Source organism: Lynx canadensis, chromosome C1 (genome assembly GCF_007474595.2).
Source record: "Lynx canadensis isolate LIC74 chromosome C1, mLynCan4.pri.v2, whole genome shotgun sequence".
NCBI lineage: Eukaryota > Metazoa > Chordata > Mammalia > Carnivora > Felidae > Lynx > Lynx canadensis.
The window spans coordinates 217,652,592-217,673,817 of NC_044310.1; the positions used below are offsets into that span (position 1 = coordinate 217,652,592).

The following is a 21,226-nucleotide window of genomic DNA, read 5'->3' on the forward strand; positions in this document are numbered from 1 at the left end:
ACCAGAAGGGATCAAGATCTCCCAGAACATCATTGGTGTACAAGAAGAGGGAGCCAGCTAAGGTCAAAAGTCCTCTCTGTCCAAGGCCACCACTTAGGTAGTGACACCCGGAGAATGCCAACTGTCTCCCAGTGTGCCACAACAGCTCCCCAGGTGTTTGATCCATGGTATTTCTTCTTGCCCACATATCCCTAGCATTTATACAATTTTTTTTGTTTTCACTGTTAATTCCCCTATTTTCTTTACGTGAGTCTATTTTTAGCTACAAAACTAATCCAAAAGTCCTGGGAAAGATGAGCCATGTTTTCCTTTTAGTTAGAATTCTAGGTACTTCTTGGAGGCTATTTTATCAACTAGTCCTATGTTGCCACTCAACAAGTTCGGCCTGTCTTTTGCTTCATAAATCGTAGGGCTACTTGTAATGGAAACACAGCACAGCAAAAGCTGAGCAAGTCATAGAACTCAGCCATTTACATTGAGAAAGAGAAAAGCTGGCCCAGCACACAGAGCCAGGCCTTGGGTTCTCCTGTAGAACACAAAAGATTTCACAGAACATCAGAGTCATAGGTCCACACTGACAAAAAGAAGACGAAAATAACCAAACACCTGCCCTCCCTGCTAATAGGAACGACTACTGCTTCTTCACCAATTACAGCTTTAGCCATAAGATGAAGAAAGATACCAAATCATAGAATTACTTCCACTTCTTCACAATATCCAATCCAGGCCAAATCGTATTTCCTTAAGCCTCCCACAAAATTGCCTACCACAGGCTCTGATCCTATCCTAAGACCTAACACCCTCTACTGAGATGCTCCGTGGTTCACTGTCATGTGCATCCTCCCTCCTTGCAACAAGCCACTGACATAACTGGCTCAATATTAGGTGTCCCTTTATTTTAATTTAACTTATCATGAGTACTATGGATCTTTGAACCTGTTATTTTTTTATATCAAAAATACTCAGAGAGCAACAATAAATACCCCATCTTACCTGGAGAAGGATAGCGAGTGCTGGCTAGGATCCGCTGTATCTGCTCTGAGGTTAGGGTTGTGATGGGGGTCAGCAGTTTCTGCTCCAGGCTTGGCAGCTCCCGGAAGGTGCTCACCGAGAACACATACTCGGGGCTCAGGGAGATCTTAACCAACTGTTCCTGGTCTGCATTCCTTGCGACCGCAAACGGTGCCACACCAAACTGCTTGAGCTCTGCCGCGGAATCGTCTACCTCGTCATCAGACTTCCCAGAAGAAATGAGGACCAGGAACTGAGGGACACCCTCTTCAATCCGGCTTCCCAGTGGCCTCTTGAAGATATTCCTTGACACGTACTCCAGGGCACCCCCAATGTTGATCTGCCTCCCGCCTTTGGGCCTCAGCCGCCTCACTGCATTCTGTACTTCATCCTTACTGGAATGGGCATTCAGCAGAAATTCCACTCTGGGGTCCTCGCTGAACTGGATGACTGCCACCCGAGTCGTGTCGAAGCCCACGTCCAGGTAGTCAACCAGCCTCTCGATGAGGGTGCGGATGTACTGGAATTCAGGGCCAGCATTTTGGGACCCATCGATGAGAAAGACCACATCCTTCTTGTTTCCGACACCTGCAAATCACATGTTACCACGGGTTTCACGTTTGTTGGCACCCAATTCTTAGTGTTCATGAACCACCTCCCAGTCTGTCATGGAATCACCACCTGATGGGAAAAGTATCCTAATTCTGGCTAGCTAAAATACCAGTCCCGGTAGTTAGTCCTGGCATTGCAGTGATTACAAGCCAGGGAGAAGAGGAAGAACCAGAAAAGGATAAAGAAGAAAAACTCTGAGGGAGGCAGAGAGTAGATACACAAGAGCCATGTCTGGACCAAACAGGGATGGTGTTTCAGGAAGGAGGTGATCTTAACTGTGACATGCATCGGGTTCTCTTAGGTCAAGCAGAAGGGCATCTGAGAATTGACCATTGGGTTTTCCAGATGTAAAGACCTTGACAAGAGCGCTTTCTGTGGAGTGGCTACAGTGAATGACAGATGGGGGTGGGCTGAGAGAGGAATTGTGAAGATTGAGAGGATTCTTTTAAAAGATTCAGGCACTATTGGAGAGGGGAGCAGGCATCAAGAGAGAGTTTTTAAGAAAGAAGAAAAAGTGATATGTTTATATTGTAAAGGGAATCATCCTTCCCATCCTCATTGGGGAGCCAGTGAGGCAGGACAGAGAATGGTGAATGGCGCCCTTGGGTTGCTCGGAGGGGCAGGTGTCCTGGAGGCAGAGACAGCTCACCTGGGAACAGGTCAGGGCTGAGATATGGATAGAAGTTCTGGTAAGAAGAAGAGTGTAGAAGACGTGGGAAAGGAAGAAGGTGAAGGTAGAAAATACTCATTTTGAAGTGTGGGAGAGCAGCCACGCTATAGACATATATGCTTGTGTTTAAAATAAAGAAGTTGCATATGCACTATGACAAGATTTCCAAAGTGCGTTCTTGGGAACACTGGTACCTCAGGAGGCATCATAGATAAAAGGACCCTGCAGCCAAATAAGTTTTGGAAACGTGTCATTCTTGTATTGGAGATATGCAAAACACATCAATTAGAGGGGGGAACCTCTCTCTCTGTTTCCCAAACTTATTTGATCACAAACCATTTAGAACATTCCACGGAGGCCTGTGGGGCCTGCCGCACTCTGTCCTGGACACCAGCGAGGAAACGCCGGCCCTTTTTAACAACACCAGTCAGTCACCCTCACCTCCTTCATTCACCCAAAGGGCACCGTATCTGACATCTGACTCTTCTCTCACTTGCTTCTGCTATTCTTGGCTTCCTTCTGTTCCCCCCTGCCTTTCCCTTTTCCCCCTCTCCATGCCATGAGGCTTCAGATGGCATGTAGGATGTAAACCACAGGGAACAAGGATGCTGCTGGCTTTCCACCACTGTGAGCCTCCCCACCTGAGTACCCTGGGGAAGCAGGCACTCAGTGGGTATTTTGAGGGGGTCGGACACATCTTAGTGCCCCTTCAGTGGCCAGGCTCCCACTGTTTTCTAGTTTACTGTAACCAGGCCTAGAAAAGGGGCACAGGAACAATGAAATAGAATAAATCTTGCAGTCATAAGAGCAAGTTGGGATACTGCCAGTTAATCCATTTACTTCTTAGCACCAGGCAAGTCAAAAGCAATCATCACTCTTGGGCTCTAGAAACACCAATATTTCAGAGACTGTGCCCCCAGCTGGGTGGACCCTATGGTCAAGCTCCCTCCCTGATCACAGAAGGCTGCCGACTGGACCTTCCAGGGGCAGCACAGAACTGACATTGAACTAGGGCCACCAGCTAGATGGCCCTGTCCCTTCTGATATCTGTGCAGAAGCCTCTACACAGACGTGGGGGGTCTGCACTAAAGCATGCACCTGCCCCTCTTTGAAACTTTAATTTGGCCCCAAACATGAATCTCAGCATGTCCCCAGGCCTGTGCCACTTCCGGCCACTGAGACCAAAGGCACACGGCTCCTAATTCTTCATGAAAAGCCAGTCCCCGCCCCCCACCCCACAAGGCAGAGGAAACCAACAGAGAACACTCAGAGCCCACGGGCCAAACGAGTAGCCCCGGATGTTTCTAGAAACAATGACCCAAGGAATCCCCTCCTTACCCGGGCTCGTTGGGGGGAGCAAAACTGGCTGCAGCCTGCTCAGCTCTTCCCGGCTGAGCTGAATCACTCTGTCGGAGATCACCTGCTGGACGGTCCCTAGCTGCCGGAAGGTGGGAATGGCCACGGCAAAGTCGGGGATAAAGGAGATGGTCTGCATCTCTGTGATGTCGGCGTTCCCGATGCCAATGCCGATGGGCACTGCCCCTCCCCTCTTCAGGACCACGGAGGGGCCCCTCACGTCATCCCCAGACCTGTCAGCCGTGAGGACGATCAGGAGCTGGGGGACACCTTCTGCTATCCTGCTTCCGGCCGAGCTGATCAGGATATTCCTCAGGACAAAGTCCAGGGCGGCCCCGGTGTTGGGGGCCGGCCCTCCCAGGAGGGCCAGCTTGCGTATGGCACTGACCACACTCTGCTGGTCCATGTATGAATTCAGGTAGAACTCAGGTCTGGTCCGGTCGCTGTACTGTACCACGGCCACACGAACCCGGTCTGGGCCCACATCCAGGCTCTCCACCACTCTCTGGACAAACTCTTTCAACAGAGGGAAGCCGCTCCTGACACCCTCAGAGCCATCTATCAGAAACACCACATCCTTTTCACCTGAAACTGGGAGAGAGACAGCATCCATGACACACAGGACCCGAGAGGGACCATCTCCCACAGATCGTGGAGGGCTGAAGAATGGCCCCACAAAGGTAGCCGATCGAGAATCCCCAGAACTTGTGAAGGGGACTTTGCGGGTATGACTGAATTAAGTGCTTGGGGAATGAGAAAATTATCCTGGGTTATCCAGGCAGACCCAGTGTAATCAATCCCATGTCCCTCTAAGAAGGAGAGGAGACGATGAGAGTTCAAGGAAGAACTTTAAGGTAGAAGCAGAGATCAGAGAAGAGAGAAGAGGGTTCGCTGCTGCTTTGAAGATGCAGGAAGGGTCCACAAGCCAAGGAGGGAAGGCCACACGAGGCAAGGAAACGGATGACCCACCAGAGCCTCCCAAAGGAGTGCAATCTGGCTGACACCTTGCTTTTAGCCCAGTGAAACTGGCTTCGGATTGCTGACCTTGAAAACGGAAGACGATGCATTCATTTTGTTTTAAGCCACTAAATTTATGGTAATTTGGCACAGCGGAAATCAAAGATGAATACAGCAGTACAGACAGGTAGGTAGATAGAAGGACAGGCCTTTAATTCAGAACCTTCGGTGCCTGTGCAGCATTGTCAACTTTCCAAGGTGTCCTCAAGAAACGGTGTTGGGCAGGGGAGAAACAGGACGGTACACCCTGCCTGCCCATTAGCATGTTGCACAGAGGGGGTTTCAAATGATTTGTTGTTAAGTCACAGCGGGGCGACAGGGAAACATACAGACCAGATGTCTGGGTTACCATCCAAAGCCAACAGCGTGTGGGCCCCGTAGTCGATGTAGAGGTTCGAAATTCTCGGGGTTTTTTTCCAAAGGGTTATAGGTGCAATTAACGACTTTCTTCACCGCATTTTTACCAACAAACGGAAAGCGGTTAAACACCAAGTCATGGTAACGTGGGGTAGCAGCTGGAAATTTTGGGTCGGCAGTTAGGGTGTGGATCTACCCCCCTCTCATCACACCTTGTATTCTTGGTAAGTGGACTGTGGATGAATTACAGCACGGTGAGACCCGCTTAAAGTAAGACACTGGTAGATCATACGGACGAAGACTGTTTTAGCTGTAATGTATCTACGGGTGTGGCTTTTATTGTGCTTATAGTAAAAATAGTGTTTTTAAATGGATCTTTAACTACTGGTATGTCTAAATCTTTACTATGTACCTAATTATGAGAAATTCTTTTTTTAACTTATTGTTTTAATTTGTTTGAAGTTTTATCTTGAGATACAGAGTGGGGGGGGGGGTGGAGAGAGCACTCAAGGAGGGGAGGGGCAGAGACAGAGGGAGAGAGAATCCCAAGCAGGCTCCGCACTGTCAGCACAGAGCCCCACGCACAGCTCAAACTCATGAACCGTGAGATCGTGCCCTGAGCCAAAGTCAGAGGCTTCACCGACTGAGCCACACCAGGTGACCCTAATGATGAAATACTCTCACGTCACCCGGATTCTCCTGTTTTGCCCTGAGGACCGTTAGACAATTCAAGTGGGGAAAGAGTCAGCGGCCTACTGTGACTCATACCCTCCAGTACCGGGCCGCAGAAGCAACCAGAATTCCCATGCCGTACCTGGTGTCGGCGCCCCATCCTGCACGGATTTTAAGAGATTGACGATCTGGGGTTGAAGGTCTCCGATCTTGGGGAGTGACTCCGCGGCCAGGATGAAGACGGGGGACGGCACCATCAGCTCCAGCTCGGCGGGATCTGCGTTCTTGGCCTGCAGTATGAAGGTCACCACCTGGCTCTGCTTCAGGTTGAGTGCCGGTGTGTCCAAACGATCCGAGGACCTTCCTGCAACTAGCAGCACCAGGAACTGAACCACTCCATCCTCGATCCGGCTTCCGGCGGACTTCACAAAAATGTATCTCTGTGCGTACTCCAGTGCGTAGCCCAGGTTGAGGGCTTTGCCCGTCTTGATCTTCATTCTCTTCACGAGATTCAGGATCTCGGGCTTGTTCTGGTGCTCATCAAAACGGGACTCCACCCTGACATCATCACTGTACTGAGCCACCGCAATCCGGGTCCCGTCAGGCTTCACGTCAAGCTCGTCGATAACCTTGTAGAGAAAGTCGCGGACAGCAGGGAACTGGCCCACGAGATTGGCTGAGCCGTCAAAGAGGAACAGAATGTCTCGCTTGCTTTCTACAACAGAAGTAGGTTAGGACACAGTGAGGGATGAGAACCTGACGGGCACCAGAGTGACTTCAGCCCAGCGCCACTAGGATTTGGTAACGGGGGGGGGGGGGGGTCACATAATTCATCTAATGATCACTGTACCAGCAAGAGGGGAGAAAACCCGTTGTCGAAGCCTGAAGCACCAGCTGTCATTAAGACGCCCCATTTCAGAGCAGTTCATATCTGCCAAGGCCTAGAACCGGAGGGGTCTACCCGATCCCGCACCGTGCTTCTTCCACAAAGCAAAACAACATAAGCCCCAGAGGGTCCTATTCTTGGTGGCAATCACTGTAAGAGAACAGTGTTTTCAAGCCGTTATAAATCAAGCTACGGAAAACGTGGTCCTTATTGTCCTTTGTCTTAAAAATTGACCAGTCTTTAGCGCCAGAGGCTGATGTGGGTTAGCCACCCATAGATAACTGAGTCGACACGTATCTGCTCTAACTGGATTTTCTTTTCACTAAGTTTGAAGTTATGGGCCAGGACCCCAAATAGCACCCATCGTTGCTCTGTGGGTCAGGCTGTCTGTCAGTGCATCCCAATCTGCTACACTAAGCCAACAGAAAACAGGGCTGAAGGCCCACAGGGGGCCACAACATGTAGCATGTAACGGGAACATAATTTTCAGGTCAAACGGTTCTTGAAGGTATTTGATTAGGTTTCAAACTGGCTCAGTCTTGCTCCCCCTCTGTGTGGTGTCCCCAAGCTGGCAGGTCCCACGCATGCGGGCCTCAGCACCGCATTAATCTGCAAGAACAGGAATATTCCCGACTTCCTTTGGAAATCATTTTATCATCACATAAAGATGCAGCCCTTGTTGGGTTTGTAAAAAATAACTTTTGTGTATACAGCAGATTCTGAACATGAAAGAATCATATAAATAAAATGTCAGTGTCTTTTTTTGTTGTTGTTTTCTTTTCCTATACTTAAGTTAGTTAATATTTCTAACCGGCCCCATCGCACTCTCCGATACGAGAGGGCGTCAATCCCTCGCGCTCTCCCTTCCGTCTGGATGTGTGTTCCAGAAACTTCACGGGCACTGGGGCAAAAAAAGGTGGTGGGGGGAGCCGGGATAAGATGGGAGGGACATAAGCTGCATTTCCCAGACCTTTCTTTCATTAATGAACCTTAGACAGACAACCTCAACTTGCTGGTACAGTGTCTCAAGCCCCCAAATTACTTCAAGCACAGAAATCCGCTCTTCCTTCTACAGTTCACCGCACGCTGGAGTTCAGGCTGGGCCACCTGCCACCGGGGAGGTGTTGGGGGAAGGGAGCCCCGCGCAGCTGGGGAGCTTTACCTGGCTGGGCGAATGGAACTTCCTCCACACCTCCACTAACATATGTGGTTAGGGGCTGAATCAGCTGCTGAGGCAAGGCTGACAGGGAGCTGAAATCGTCCATGAGATACACCAGGCTCGGGTTAAAAGCGATCTGCTCAAGCTCTGCCTTATTCGCCTGGCTAGCTCCCACACAAAAGGTCAGGACGCCTGCGCGCGCTAGGGCGTTGGCAGCTTGCCCATAGGAGTCCTCGGACTGCCCGGCTGTGACCAGGAGCAAGAGCTGTGGCACGTGTTCGCGGATCCTGCTGCCGCCAGCTTCGGTGAAGTGGTTGGCATGGACATAGCTCAGGGCCGCGCCGGTGTTCAGGCCCGACCCCCCCTTGGGCTGCAGCTGCCTCAGATGAGCAAGCAAATCTGACTTTGTCTGGTATGTGTTTAGGGAGAACTCTGTTACCGGCGTGTCGCTAAATTGCACTAAACCGACACGGATATTGTCGCTGCCGACATCAAGGCTGTTAACTACGTTCATTACAAAGTCCCGCACATAAGGGAAATCGGTCTTGCCAACGTTGAGCGATCCATCCAAAAGAAAGATGATATCCCTTTTGTTTACGTGAACTGCAGTGGAGCACAGAAAACAAAGTGAGACACAGACAACCGCGGAGGGCATGCCATGTGTGCCTGCGACACGGGGCACACATGCCAACATTCAGAACACACAGACAGTCGGTGAGGCAAAGCACGTCCATCTCGTAAAATATGGCAGAGGGCTGCATATTTTCCACCGGTGGCGGCTGGTGTTTGTGAGGCATATCGATAGCCAAGTTGACGAAACCAAGTTGGCTCGCGGAAAGATACAGTGCCAAAGTTAGGACGTTTGCAACCAACAAAAATGATCAGAATCCTCCAAGTGGAACATTCCTTCCCTAGAAGCGAACGCCACCAGGGACCTGTGCCTTTCTGCCTCAGTCCTATCTATGACCACGGTCACGGTCAGGTTTACGTGTGTGAGACGGGGGTCCCCGGGATTCACCTCTACACATTTGCAGAGAGATTTCCGCTTACAGATAGATTACGAGTGTTAGCCCGAGTCCACCTGAGAACATGAGATCCTGAAGGTTTAAAAAAATAATAATAAAACTGGAACGTTCTCATCCTGAAGCATTCCTAGGACCAGCCCTTTGTCATTCTCTACCGGTACCCTTCTTCTGTGGGGAGTCACGGCATTGTCGGGCAATAATCCAACGGAGAGCCCGTGGGAATTCCTCCAAGGTGAGATAATAGCATCGTGGAAACACATTAAAGTACAAAAAGACTAGCTGCCACGTCTGGCTGAGGTTATACACACGATGAATCACAAGTAGAGTGCTCAAATTAGAGGATACGTAGCAACACATTTAGTACAACATGCCTTTAGGAAAATTATCTCCCCTCTCGTCCCTGGTGTCTCCCTAAAATTTAAACCTAACAACTAATTTCATCCTACGGTCTATCCATCAACTTTGGCCATGAAAGTGTGGACCGGAAGTGTGCAGGAGGTAAGGAGAAGAGAAGGAGGCTTTCGGAAGAGCAGAGAGCCTGGGGAGAAAGCATGCATCATGCAACGTGAGTCATGCATCCAACAGTCCTCCAGTGGTGCACTTGTGTGGCGGAAAAGCCGGTTGCCGTGATATTCATCTTCATTAAGGACGGCGAATTGTACTCATCCACTTGTAAGCTCATAGACCGCTATCGTGTCTTTCAAAATAACTTTTCCCTGACAATCATATTAAATGAAAGATTTTAGAAACCACTGGGCTTTTTGTCTCCATGCCCATTCACTGACTGAAGGAAAGACCCTTAGAAAAAGGAGAGAGGGTTAATGTTCTGCACCGTTCGGGGCTGGGCCACTGAGAGGGGACTGTCAGCTCAGGAAAGCAAGAGCCAGGCCACATCTTGGTGGTGGCAGAAGGAGGCTGGACAGGAGTCACTGGGAGACACAGAGCCCTGGGATCTGACAAGAGGTAACAACTGAGAAGTGACCTCCTAGGCCAGAAGCAGTAAGGACGAGTGGTCCTGGTCCTATAGCTTCCGTCATAAGATTTCTACTTGATGATTTGGAAAGTTCATACAATTCTTATCATATGGTATTTTAAAACATACATCCGTATCATATGGCATTTAAGTCACACAATCCCCAACTAAAGGAAGCCCGAAATAAATTCTGTTTATCACTCTCGTTCCCATCATTTAAGAGCCATCTCTCATCTAAGCTCAAAGGCTCTACCTGGAGACCACCCTGCTGTGCATCTGACTTGCTCCCCACCATACCTTCAGTGGTTCCGGTGAGGGTCCTGAGAGGCGCCAGTAAGCCGGGCAACACGCCTTGCAAAGGGGCGGCTCGGAACTCGGCGGGGATGAACACCAGGGAGGAATCGAAAGCAATCTCTTCCAGCTCAGCCTGGTCGGCAACCTTGTTCCCAATGGCAAAGGACATGATGCTGCTTCTCTTCAGCTCCTGGGCGGGCTGGCTGATTTCATCTAGGGACTTACCGCCTGTAACCAGCACCAGAAGCTTTGGGACCCCCTCGGCGGCCCGGTAGCCAGCCGAGCTAGTGAACAGGTTATTCCGAACAAAGTCCAGAGCAGAGCCCGTGTACAGGGCCGAGCCTTCCATGGGCTTCATTCTCCGCACGGCGGCAATGACTTCCCTTTTACTGGGGTAGCTATTGAAATAAAACTCTGGCCTCACAGTGTCTGCGTACTGAGCCACTGCCACTTGGATAAGATCCTGTCCGATTTCCAGCCTCTGGATGACTTTGGCAATGAAGTCTCGGATTGCATTGAAGTTGGCCAGTCCCAGTGCGGATGAGCCATCCACCAGGAAAACTATGTCTCTCTTGTTGACTTCAATGACTGTAGGTAGCAACGTTATAAGGTGAGTACAATGGCCTTACCTGTCACATTCAACTACGACCGTCTCTACAGCTAACGCTACTCAAGGGGCACTCCCATCTGCTCTGGCCAGTGTGAGGTCAGCGGGAGTCCCCGAAGAACCAGTCGTAACACACATCAGTGACAGCTGCATCCTCCCTATGGGGTGGCAGGTAGGGCTCCTGACCCACCCACCCCCACCCCCTTAGTACCTTTGACAAAATAGTTGCACAAAAACAAAATGAGCTTTAGCAACCACCTGTGCAGCATGTTGTCAGTAAAAAAGCCAGGAAGCCCTTTTCTGCCAAAAGTCTGTAGGTTAGATTTTAGGGTCCAGAATGAAGCTAGATCTTAAATACTTAAAGGAGCGATCAGTGTCTACACAGAGGGCGCTTCATCTCACAACTGTGACTTCATAAACACCCACTGCCAAGTACAAAAGTATAGAGCAGGCACACCCCCGTTGCCTTCCGTTCTCTTCTCCGTGCCTGGGTTGTTCAGGCAATGAAAAAAAAAAAAACAAAAACAATTCCTTGACATCACAAAACTTATAAAAAGGAAATCGATGTCAAAACCAGCAAGAGGCACAGAAGGATTTTCATTTAAGAGACCTGCACCATGAAGGTGCAACTTACGTATCAGGACTGTGATAAACTACAAAGCAAAGACAGCTGGGCAAGGTCACTAGCTTGTGACTCTAAGCTTGTGTCCACCTGCCGTACGCCCACCTGAGCTGTGGGCACAAAGTACCGTGTCAGGCATGACACCCAATCCAAAAACCTGCTAGGACTTCCAACACTCACAAGAATATAGAGGGAGGAGTGCTTACAGTTTATTAAGTATCTGGACGTGAGGAGGCCTCCAATACTCCACACTGTCGGATGGATTATATACCTTGACGTTTGACTATACGGACATCACTCGTCCAAACTCTCCTCTTTAAGAGAAAACACGTAGGGGCGCCTCAGTGGCTCAGTTGGTTCAGCATCCAACTTCAGCTCAGGTCATGATCTCAAAGCTCATGAGTTCAAGCCCCGCGTCGGGCTCTGTGCTGACAGCTCAGAGGCTGGAGCCTGCTTCGGATTCTGTGTCTCCTTCTCTCTCTGCCCCTCCCCCACTCGCGCTCAGTCTCTCCCTCTCTCTCTCTCTCTCCTCTCTCTCTCAAAAATAAATAAAACATCAAAAGAATTTTTATGAAAAGAGAAAACACGTAAATGCACACATAGATGCAAAGCACACAAGGACAGGCACATGGAGACCACTGCTTTGACATCAGCTTATGGTAGAAAGAATGAATTCCAAGTCCTTAAGCTCTCCATAGAGACGTGCATACACGCGGGATTCTCCCTCTATGTACGTGCGAAAGACACGGAATGCCACACGGCCCTGCCCTCTCCTTCCCTCAACATGTACGTAAAAGACATACATATATGCACACATATGCATGTATGCACGGTTAACCACATGTGTGGCATTTCATGCACACATGGATAGTGAACCTGCCTGGAGGCACACACACACACACACACACACACACACACACATAGCCCTCCTACACCACTGATGTAGAAGTGCTACTGAGATTCCGGCATCCCATGCCTGTATAGGCATATATGTATGCAATATACACGGGAGATGAATAAAAAGACAGGTCAGCTGTCACCCCGACCAGCAGGCTGACTCACTCAGCTGTTGAGTGGCAGCCCCCCCCCACCTCCAGTAAGCGACGTCCCCCTTCCTGGCATGTGATGCCAACCCAAACAGAGCTGTCTTCTGCTCGGACTGGGTTTGAAACACCCTTGTTGGGAGGTGAAACTGAAGGTCCTGCCAGTCAGTGGGCTGCTGGCCTCACCTGCACCACTACCCCCTGCAGGGTGCGTCCTCTGCCCTCACCCGCTTCTCCCACCCCTCCTCTCCACGCGCCCCTGGCACTGGAGTGACACTGATCTGCCAGGGCCACAGTGACCTGCACGTGTGGACACACGCAGTGGGGCTCTTGGTCTCATTCTCCTCAGCTTCTCAGCAGCTCAGGGCCCTGGCAACCTCTCCAGCCCTTGAGACACGCCTCGGCACTAGGCTTCACGCTCACCCCCTAAACTGGTTGCTTCTCCAGCCTCCATGTATCAAACGAGCTCCAGCCCCACGGCCTGCTGAAAGTTCTGGAAAGCAGCCAGGCTCCTCGGTGCCCCAGAGCCACGGCACCTGGAACACCGTCCCTTTGTTCTTCACCTGCTGCCCCCTTTCTATCTTGCAGCTTCTCCAACTGGCCTTCCCCGGCCACCCTGTCCAAAGCTCTCTCCCCCTGTTCTTCTGTGTACAGCCCCACACAACTTCTGACCCTCAGAATATTTGCGTCTGGACACTGGCCCCCATTTCCACCAGCTCCCCATTATCCCGCAACAGGCCGGCGGCCACATCTCTCTCGTCCGCCAGCAAGCACTGTGTATCCAGCTCAGACCAGATCGCCAGGAACATTTGTTAACTATTACAAATCGGTCACAAGGATTAAAGATGCTGTCTGCGTGTGAGGAGGTAATATTCGAGTTAGCTAGGGAAAACTGAAATGTGAGCAACGTGTTGCCACAAATAAAAAGGAGAAAGAATTTGAAACTTCTCCTGGAACAGAAATCTCTTCATCCAGGGGAACTCCTCTCTCATACATTCAAGAAATCAAGCCCAGGGTGGTTGCGCAGCCTGCCCAGGATCACACAGCTGGTTAACGTAAGAGCGGGGACCGAAGGCCAGGTCTCCCGGCTACAGCCCTACTGCTCCCTCATCGTTTTCAAAAGCTATGGAAACCATCCGTGTGTGTCCACACGCACACGAGCCTGGAGCAACCTTGGTAAGTTGTAGTCCGGTGAGAGGGAGGTCTAGAAATATCAAGCGAATTTTCAGGATGTAATTCTGCATCAATTCTGATTTTCCCTACCCGGTGATAACGCAGAAGGCCACTGGTAACCTCTGGCAGACAGGGGAGATCACCAACTAATGTAAGTTGGCACGACCGGATCTGCCTTGAGGCTCAGCTGCCTCAGCGCCAGGCAAAACCGTATTCTTATTTCCATTTTGAAAAACACATTCTCCTCCCACACTTGTTAAATGCGTATTCGTTACGTGATGCGATTCGTTTGATGTTTATAAACGAGTCCCGTTGGGCTATTTTGCCAAAGGCCCTCAGTTTGAATGGATGTACGTCATGACCTCGCGACTCAACGCAACTACCCCGAAACTTGAGACGGACAGGAAAATGGTTTCTCGTAAATATCCCGCCAAGTGAGCGTCGTGTGGTTTCTTACCTTCAGAAGCGCAGCTCTCAATACCCAGCACAGAAAGGGCCCCACGGGGCGGCCCTCACCTACCTGCAAGGGCGCTTGTAACACGCGGGCTTAGAGGCCGTGCCATCGTCCTGGACTAATTTTCTCAGAATTGTAATGAGCCCCTGAGATCCATTTTTCAGATGACTGGATCGCAAGTGAATAATACAATTGATGTTGAATAGTCTCCAAGTACCGGCTTTCTTGAATTCACCTCAAAAGCACACTTCCTCGACAACGCACGTGTTAACGAGAGCTTTCCACTCACTCATGGATCTTTTGTGTTGCACCCCCGAGAGCTAGCCTATCTCAGAAGGACCCCGCCGTGGGTACTTACAGGTTCTCCTGAGGCGAAGCGTTCTGGAGGTGCCTGCCTTGCTTCTACAAAAACCAACACACAAAACACCCCACTCCCACACAGATGGCGAGGAGAGCATACGTACCTTCTGTGACAATGGTTGGCGGTTGTAAGACAATGCGCCTTTGGGCCACGCCAACAATGTACAGCAGTAATTGCTCCTGGAGGTCCCCAAAGCTACGGAATTCCGGGACAGTAAACACCAAGTTGTCACTGGTAGCTATGTGCTGAAGCTCTGCCCTGGAGGCGGCCTGGGTTCCGAGGCCAAACGAGAACACGCTAGCCTGTTTCAGTGCTATGACCCCGTCGCGGATCTCGTCACTAGAAGGCCCGGCGCTTATGAGGACCAGCACCTGGGGAACCCCTTCCTCCACTCGGCTGCCCCCTGCCCGGGTGAAGTGGTTCTCCACCACGAAATCCAGGGCCAGGCCGATATTGGCCAGCTCCCCACCAGTGAACGCAAGGGCTTTCACTGCATCCAGAACCTGCACCTTGGTGGAGTAGGTGTCCAAGGAGAACATGGTTCTGGGCTCATCGCTATACTGGACCACCCCCACTCGGATCTGCTGAGTTCCAACCGAGAGTCTCTCAAGGAGATTTACAAGGAAGTCGCGAATGACTGCAAAATGGACACTTCCGGTGTTGTTTGATCCATCAATAAGGAAAATAATGTCAGCAGAGTCTTGTGCTTTAAAAGAAAGAAATGCAAAAAATGTGAAAGCGTTAGAACAAGTGACCACATGCATTGTTCAGTGTTCTGACATGTTTCTTTGGAAACCAATAAGAAACACGAAATACAGACAAACAAAACACATGTTGATTAAGGAATGTGAAATTCTCTTTTAGTTCTGCATTCTGAATGGATAAGAGGCAACTCCTCGCGAACAGTGGCGTAAAATAGGAACATTTATATCAAATGTTCATTTGTACCGTCTTTGTGGTTACAATTCAAAACATCATATTCACTTTTCCGGGGGAAGAATCGTGAGTACGTGTTCTAGAAATTTCTACTAAATTTGGAGGGAAATGTTGTTACGTGGAATTGTGCGTTACCATACCTACAGGAGGTCCAAACATGATTTCTAGTTTTTGGATGTTTCTCTCATAATCCTCAAGTGCTTATAGGAATTTTCTTGGCCCAAATCCACAGCTACGAAACAGAAGCCCAGAGTCAGGGTTTGGTGACTTATCATCCCAGCATGTTGAACACCTGATTCCTGGAATGACTACTGTTTCTTCTCTTTAAAAACCAAGATGGCGGCCTGCACGCAACTTTGTGAATTTGAAAGGAAGAACTCAAGCTACACTTCAAGTTTTAATCTTAAAAATATCTGATAAATGTTTGGTTTGATCTTCTCTTCTCATACGATATTGAGTTGCATGGAACTCACATGCAGGTCTGGGATTAGGCTAGATGTTTTGTTCACGTACTTTTCTTATTGCCTCTGTATTCAATCACATAATGCAGAACAATGTTAAGCAGAGTGATATGAAACCAGTCATGACATAATTATCCAACCTTATTTTTATGACGTCCTAAACTGACTGCCTAGCGAGACCATGAGCCTCTAATAAACCCTGGATCACAGATGGACAAAAAAACAGGGACCTTGGCCTCTTTCCTCCTTACAATGGCAAACTAGAAACTTCCATTCCACTATGGAAAATGGGGACTTCACAGAAGCATTGGGTAAGGAGTAGCAATTAATAATCTATAAACCTGAGTGAAATATTTCAAAGGCTCCACTAGAAAATTTAAATTGGACTGATTTAAAACTAGAGGAAAAGAAAAATTATTCTGGTGAATGTTTTTTAATAACTTAAGTGTGTGTTAGGAACAGGAAAAGACTGTATGTGAGCATAGGTGATATTTATATTCTGAGATTTTAGGAAGCTATATTTGGGATATAATCACAACACTGTATGTAAAACCATGAGTTCTGATCTTTCTCATGACAGTGAACATTTTATGTTTAAAATTAATTTTTCCTTGTCCAGAAAAAGTTGCTCCCATTTTCACTGTGGAAACAGGATACAAATCTTATCTCCTAAAATTAAAGAATTCTGCTACAGTGAAACTATGTTCTTACTCAAGTTCCCTCATATGAAAGCTGAGCCAGAGGTTGCCTGAATCAGAAGAACTCTTCCTCCCCTCACACACAATCCCTGACAACGTTCTTGCAGGTGAATCCCTTGCACAGGGAAAGATAAGAACTTGGAAACATGAGGGTTAATGAGAAGGATAATTTCTTGCTACAGTAATTAAGATCTTGTGTTTTTAGTAAGTGTCACACAAAAGTATGAAATAAGAGTGGGCCTTTGCTAGGAATCCCAACGCATTTGCTTTTTCTTTAGCCAAAACATAAGATTCCTGAAGGATCTTTGGGAGGGTGCAGTGCCATAGAAATGGCCCACATCATCATATGAGCCGTAGGCTCTGTCCATCACACCACTGTATCCCTCAACCTCTCCCAGGCGTGAACCGATGACCCTGAGAGACCGTAAAAGATGTGCATACCAATAAAAGAAGGATTAGCTAGGAGCCTAGGGTCCTCAGGAAGAGAGAAACGATAACCTAATACATAGGATGACACATCCCTTATTCGTTTATTAATTTTTAATTAATTTATTATCTTTTTTGGTTGCAATTTATAATAGTGTACAAATTAAGAGAAACCCTGTGGGAAAACCCTTGACCCTTTCTCCTCCTAAAGGCTGAACTGCAGCAGGTCATAGAAAAATGTTGGATAATTTGTCATCACTGAAAAAACAACATTGTCCTCTTACGCACACAATGATGGGACACACATTGGCATGCTGTGTTATCCAGGTGAGCTGAAGCCTCAAACAGACACAAGAGCTGTGGGTTCTTGTGTACAGCAAGGCGTACCGATGACCAGTTTTAAGTCTAAGGATAATCAGCTCTAACTAAAATTTACAACGTGAAGTTGCCTGGTTTTCCGCTTTCGTGGCTCACGTATCACACACACCCTTCTCTGGCATTTTCCATAGAAAACTTTCACCGCGTCCATGGAAAAGTCAGGCTCCTTCAACACTGTTGGAAACATTCTTTTCTGGAGCACACTGATGTGGGCACAATGCCTTCCTCAGCTCGTGGGATGCTTCCTTTTTTTTTTTTTTTTAAGAAAAATTAAAGAGATCATATGTGTGTTTCCTCTGCAAACACAAAACTGTAGATTGATTTCGTGAGTGCTCTAAATGTTCATCTTTTGCAAAGAAGAGAAGGCTCACACTGAAATCCTCACCGAATACAGACCACTTTGGGCTTTCACTTCAGAGCACATTTTAGTGATATGCATTTTAGTGATGTGCATTTATAAAAGGATGACAAGGAGATTTTAAAGAACACCACCTTCAGAGACTGATTATGTGAGTAGAGTTCATTTAGAACAGGGGGGACCATTAACGTTTTATACACACCATAGATTTCGGTCAAGAACACTCTATGGGGAAGAGTTACCCAGCGGACAGGTAATGGGAAGAAATGGCCCTAACTCACTAGCAATCTCTAGAATGCCCTCTGGAAGCAGAGGATTATTATTATTTTACGTTTATGCTGTGGAACATGCAATGGTACGTGATACCGGAGGAATTGCAGAGTGAAGTTAATCAGAAAAGACAACATAAACGGATTAATTTTCCACCGCGGAGCTGCTAGTGGCTTGGACACTAGAAGACAGAGATGCTTTCTTGGCATAAAAACAAAGGTTTTTTTTCATCTGTGTGGAAACGTACCATGTTGAAAGGCTCAGTTAGCATTCATGTAAGAATACGATTGTTCATTTAAACATAAAAGCAAACTTGTCCGCTCTTTTCCCTCACTTGGCCAAAACAGCAATAAAGAAAAGATGTCCTGTGTCTCCACTGACCCCTTCACCCTTCTGACATGGATCACTTATCATCCCTATATTCAGAAATGTGATGATCGGTGAAAAGTCAGTATAGGCAGCCTCACAGCATCCCCTTGTTCCCCGGAGATTTTGGTTTGGGATGCTCTGGGGGGGGGGGGGGGTCCCACCTTCTTCTCCTATAATCTGGCAGGATCAACACACGTATCATGAAACACGGGTGAGGCATGTCACTTGTAGCACAGAACGCTTTTTGGGGTTAAACGGGCAGAATCCAGACTGTCACCCGCTCCTCTGTCAGAAGCAGAGCCGCTGGCAGGACATTAGCATTCCCACCGCTGTCAGAGTTGAAATCATGGGCAACCACTGGGCGGACCATTTTATGAACAGCCTCCCGACATGCCTTGTGGGTGGTTAGTTCTGAAACCCTTCTCCCATCCAAGCTCTGCCTGCCCAGGACGACTGGTTCCTTCTCCTGACCTCTAGTCATACTGTTCCCTAACCCCTGCTTTCTGAATCTGTTACAAAAACCTGACGTCCATACCGCTTACCTACAATTCCCCCGTTATCCTGATTGCAGTCCAGAAAGCCCTCCCTTTCTCCAGACTCCACGTGCCCCTTCTGTCTTTCCACAAGCCCCTCCTGTGTGGCCCTTTAGACTGACCGATTTAGGGGCGCCTGGGGGGCTCAGTCGGTTAAGCGTCCCACTTCGGCACAGGTCACGATCGCGTGGTCCGTGGGTTCAAACCCCACGTCAGGCTCTGACGTGCTGACAGCTCAGAGTCTGGAGCCCACTTCGGGTTCCATGTCTCCCTCTCTCTCCGCCCCTCCCCAGCTCGTGCTCTCTGTCTCTCAAAAATAAATAGGCATTAAAAAGTTAGATTGGCCAATTTATGTCTCAAAATCCCCAGTCTTGCTTCTCCCTGCCCCATCCAACATGTCACCCTGCCTCCCGCCTCCTGGTTTTGAGCCCTCTGGGGGGCAACCACTTTTGAAAGCGTAGGAGAAAAGCGGGCTGTGAATCCCGCTCCTGTGATCACCTCCTGGGGCCGGTGCGGAGGCTGCCTGTCCCCTTCACCCCCTTGCATTCAGACAATCACCCGCCTCCCCAGCTAAGCGCGCTGAAGGGACCTCCAGCCTTCCTTGGGTTTCCCTTATATCCCACTCAGCCTGCAGCCACACGGCACACCTGTGCTCCTCTCCAGAGACTTTAACGTCTATGTGGCTAACCTTCCTGAGCACCGGCCTCCCAGGTCCCCAGCGGCCCCCTGTCCACCGTGCCCTACGCACGTGAGGGCCACCCCGTGAGCATCTCGCAAAACTACTGCACCCCCATGATGTGCCCTTGGTCTCCCTCCATACGCTGTGGTGGCAGCGTCCCCCAGGTCCCATGACCAGAGGTCTCTAGGACTCCTCCCCCTCCTGGCCCCCGTGAGCTCGTCCCCCTCCTCCCCACCGGGCAGGACCCCCTCATGGGCTGCTACAGGAACTCACTTGCCACCATTCTGGATTTCCTTCCCAAGAAGATCCTCCTGCCCCTCCATCACTCTCTCTTTGCAAGCCCTGCCGTGCGTTCACAACACGGTGCTCTCTCTCCAGGACACGGGTTCTCTGTCCCAATAACAGATGGGAGGGATCTTTGTGAACTGCCCGCCTGGCCACGCTTCCTTGGCTAAGGATCACAGAAGTCCCTCCCGTGGGGTCATAATATGAGAATGGGGTTTTTTAGAATTAAAATCTGTTTCTGGGTGCCTGGGTGGCTCAGTCAATTAAGCGTCCGACTCTTGGTTTCGACTCAGGTCATGACCTCACAGTCGTGAGTTCAAGCCCCACATCGGACTCTGTGCGGACAGTGCAGAGCCTGCTTGGGATTCTCTCTCTCCTTCTCTCTCTCTCTCTCTCTGCCCTTCCCCTGCTCGATTTCTCTCTCTCTCTCTCTCTCTCTCTCAAAACAAGTCAACTTAAAAAAAAAAAAAAACTTTTTTAAATAAAATAAAATGTAATTGTTTCAGAAAACACCCTCCTGGATGCAGGTGAAAACACTACCTTAGAAGGAGGCGACACAGCGTGGTCAAACCTTTGTTTTTACACCTGTGAACAGCCATCTCTTCCCGGTCCCGCCCCCCCCCACCCCCCCATCTTTTAGCCACAGTGTTGCTTTAATGCCAGCAGTTGCCAAGCTTATCTCCAAAGAACAGCGAGGCAGGCAGCAGCTTGGCAATGGTGCCATTACCTGTGATGTCTTTAAGGGTCTCTGTGCCTCCAGCCCCTTCTGGAGCCACGGATGACTGCACACAGGACACTAAGCTTCCTACTATGTCGTGAAGTGAGGTAAAATTCTCTAGGTTGAACACATGCATATTGAGCGGTTCGCTCGCTATTTCTCTTAACGCTCCTTCATCTGAATCCTCAACTCCAATTGCAAACACGTTAACATCAGCAGACTTAAGTTCCGCTGAAGGCAGAGCAAGGCCGTCGTCCGAGTGTCCACCGGTCAACACTACAATAACCTGAGGGACTCCGTCACTGGCCCGGCTTCCAGCAGCCTCAGTGAGGTGATTCTGCATTACGTATTCTAATCCTTTTCCAGTCTGATTGCTTCCCCCAATATAAGACATGTTGGAAATGTGGGAGAGGACTTCTTGATTAGTACGGTACGTATTTAACAGGAACTCGGTATGTGGGTTGCCGTTGAACTGGACCAGAGCAAAACGGAAATCATTTTCTCCCACAGCTAAAGATTTTATAACATCATATAGAAACTCTCGAACAAGTTGGAAATGTTCCTTTCCAATGCTCCAAGAGGAATCCACTAGAAATATTATATCGGCAGCGGCACCATTTTTGACATCTTTAAAAAAAGACATTGGTTTAGATTTTTCTCCTGTTCGGCAATTACTTCCTATCGGCGCAAAGCCTTCCTAACCTAACTCGGCTTACGCTGTGCTGTTAACTGAGTGGCCCGCACCTCGCTTGCACTACGGGCAGGCGGGAGGACTTTACCTGAGGGGCAGGGACCTGGGCACAGGGACAGCTGTTGGTCAGCA

The 21,226-nt window shown here is 49.1% G+C and overlaps 1 protein-coding gene across 5 annotated transcripts in view; it reads right to left on the reverse strand.

The window, feature by feature from the left end:
• COL6A3 (collagen type VI alpha 3 chain) overlaps window positions 1-21,226 on the reverse strand; it is an 80,705-nt gene that overhangs the window by 44,152 nt on the left and 15,327 nt on the right. The window contains exons 3-9 of one of the 5 annotated variants that reach the window (XM_030325799.2): window positions 20,413-21,030; window positions 14,396-14,998; window positions 10,036-10,620; window positions 7,744-8,343; window positions 5,838-6,410; window positions 3,632-4,240; window positions 994-1,599 (exon numbers count right to left, since the gene is read on the reverse strand). In XM_030325799.2, the coding sequence (XP_030181659.1) occupies window positions 994-1,599; window positions 3,632-4,240; window positions 5,838-6,410; window positions 7,744-8,343; window positions 10,036-10,620; window positions 14,396-14,998; window positions 20,413-21,030 (4,194 nt within the window). The remainder of the gene's footprint in view (window positions 1-993; window positions 1,600-3,631; window positions 4,241-5,837; window positions 6,411-7,743; window positions 8,344-10,035; window positions 10,621-14,395; window positions 14,999-20,412; window positions 21,031-21,226) is intronic. The other 4 variants (XM_030325800.2, XM_030325802.2, XM_030325803.2 and 1 more) reach the window with 4 other exon arrangements.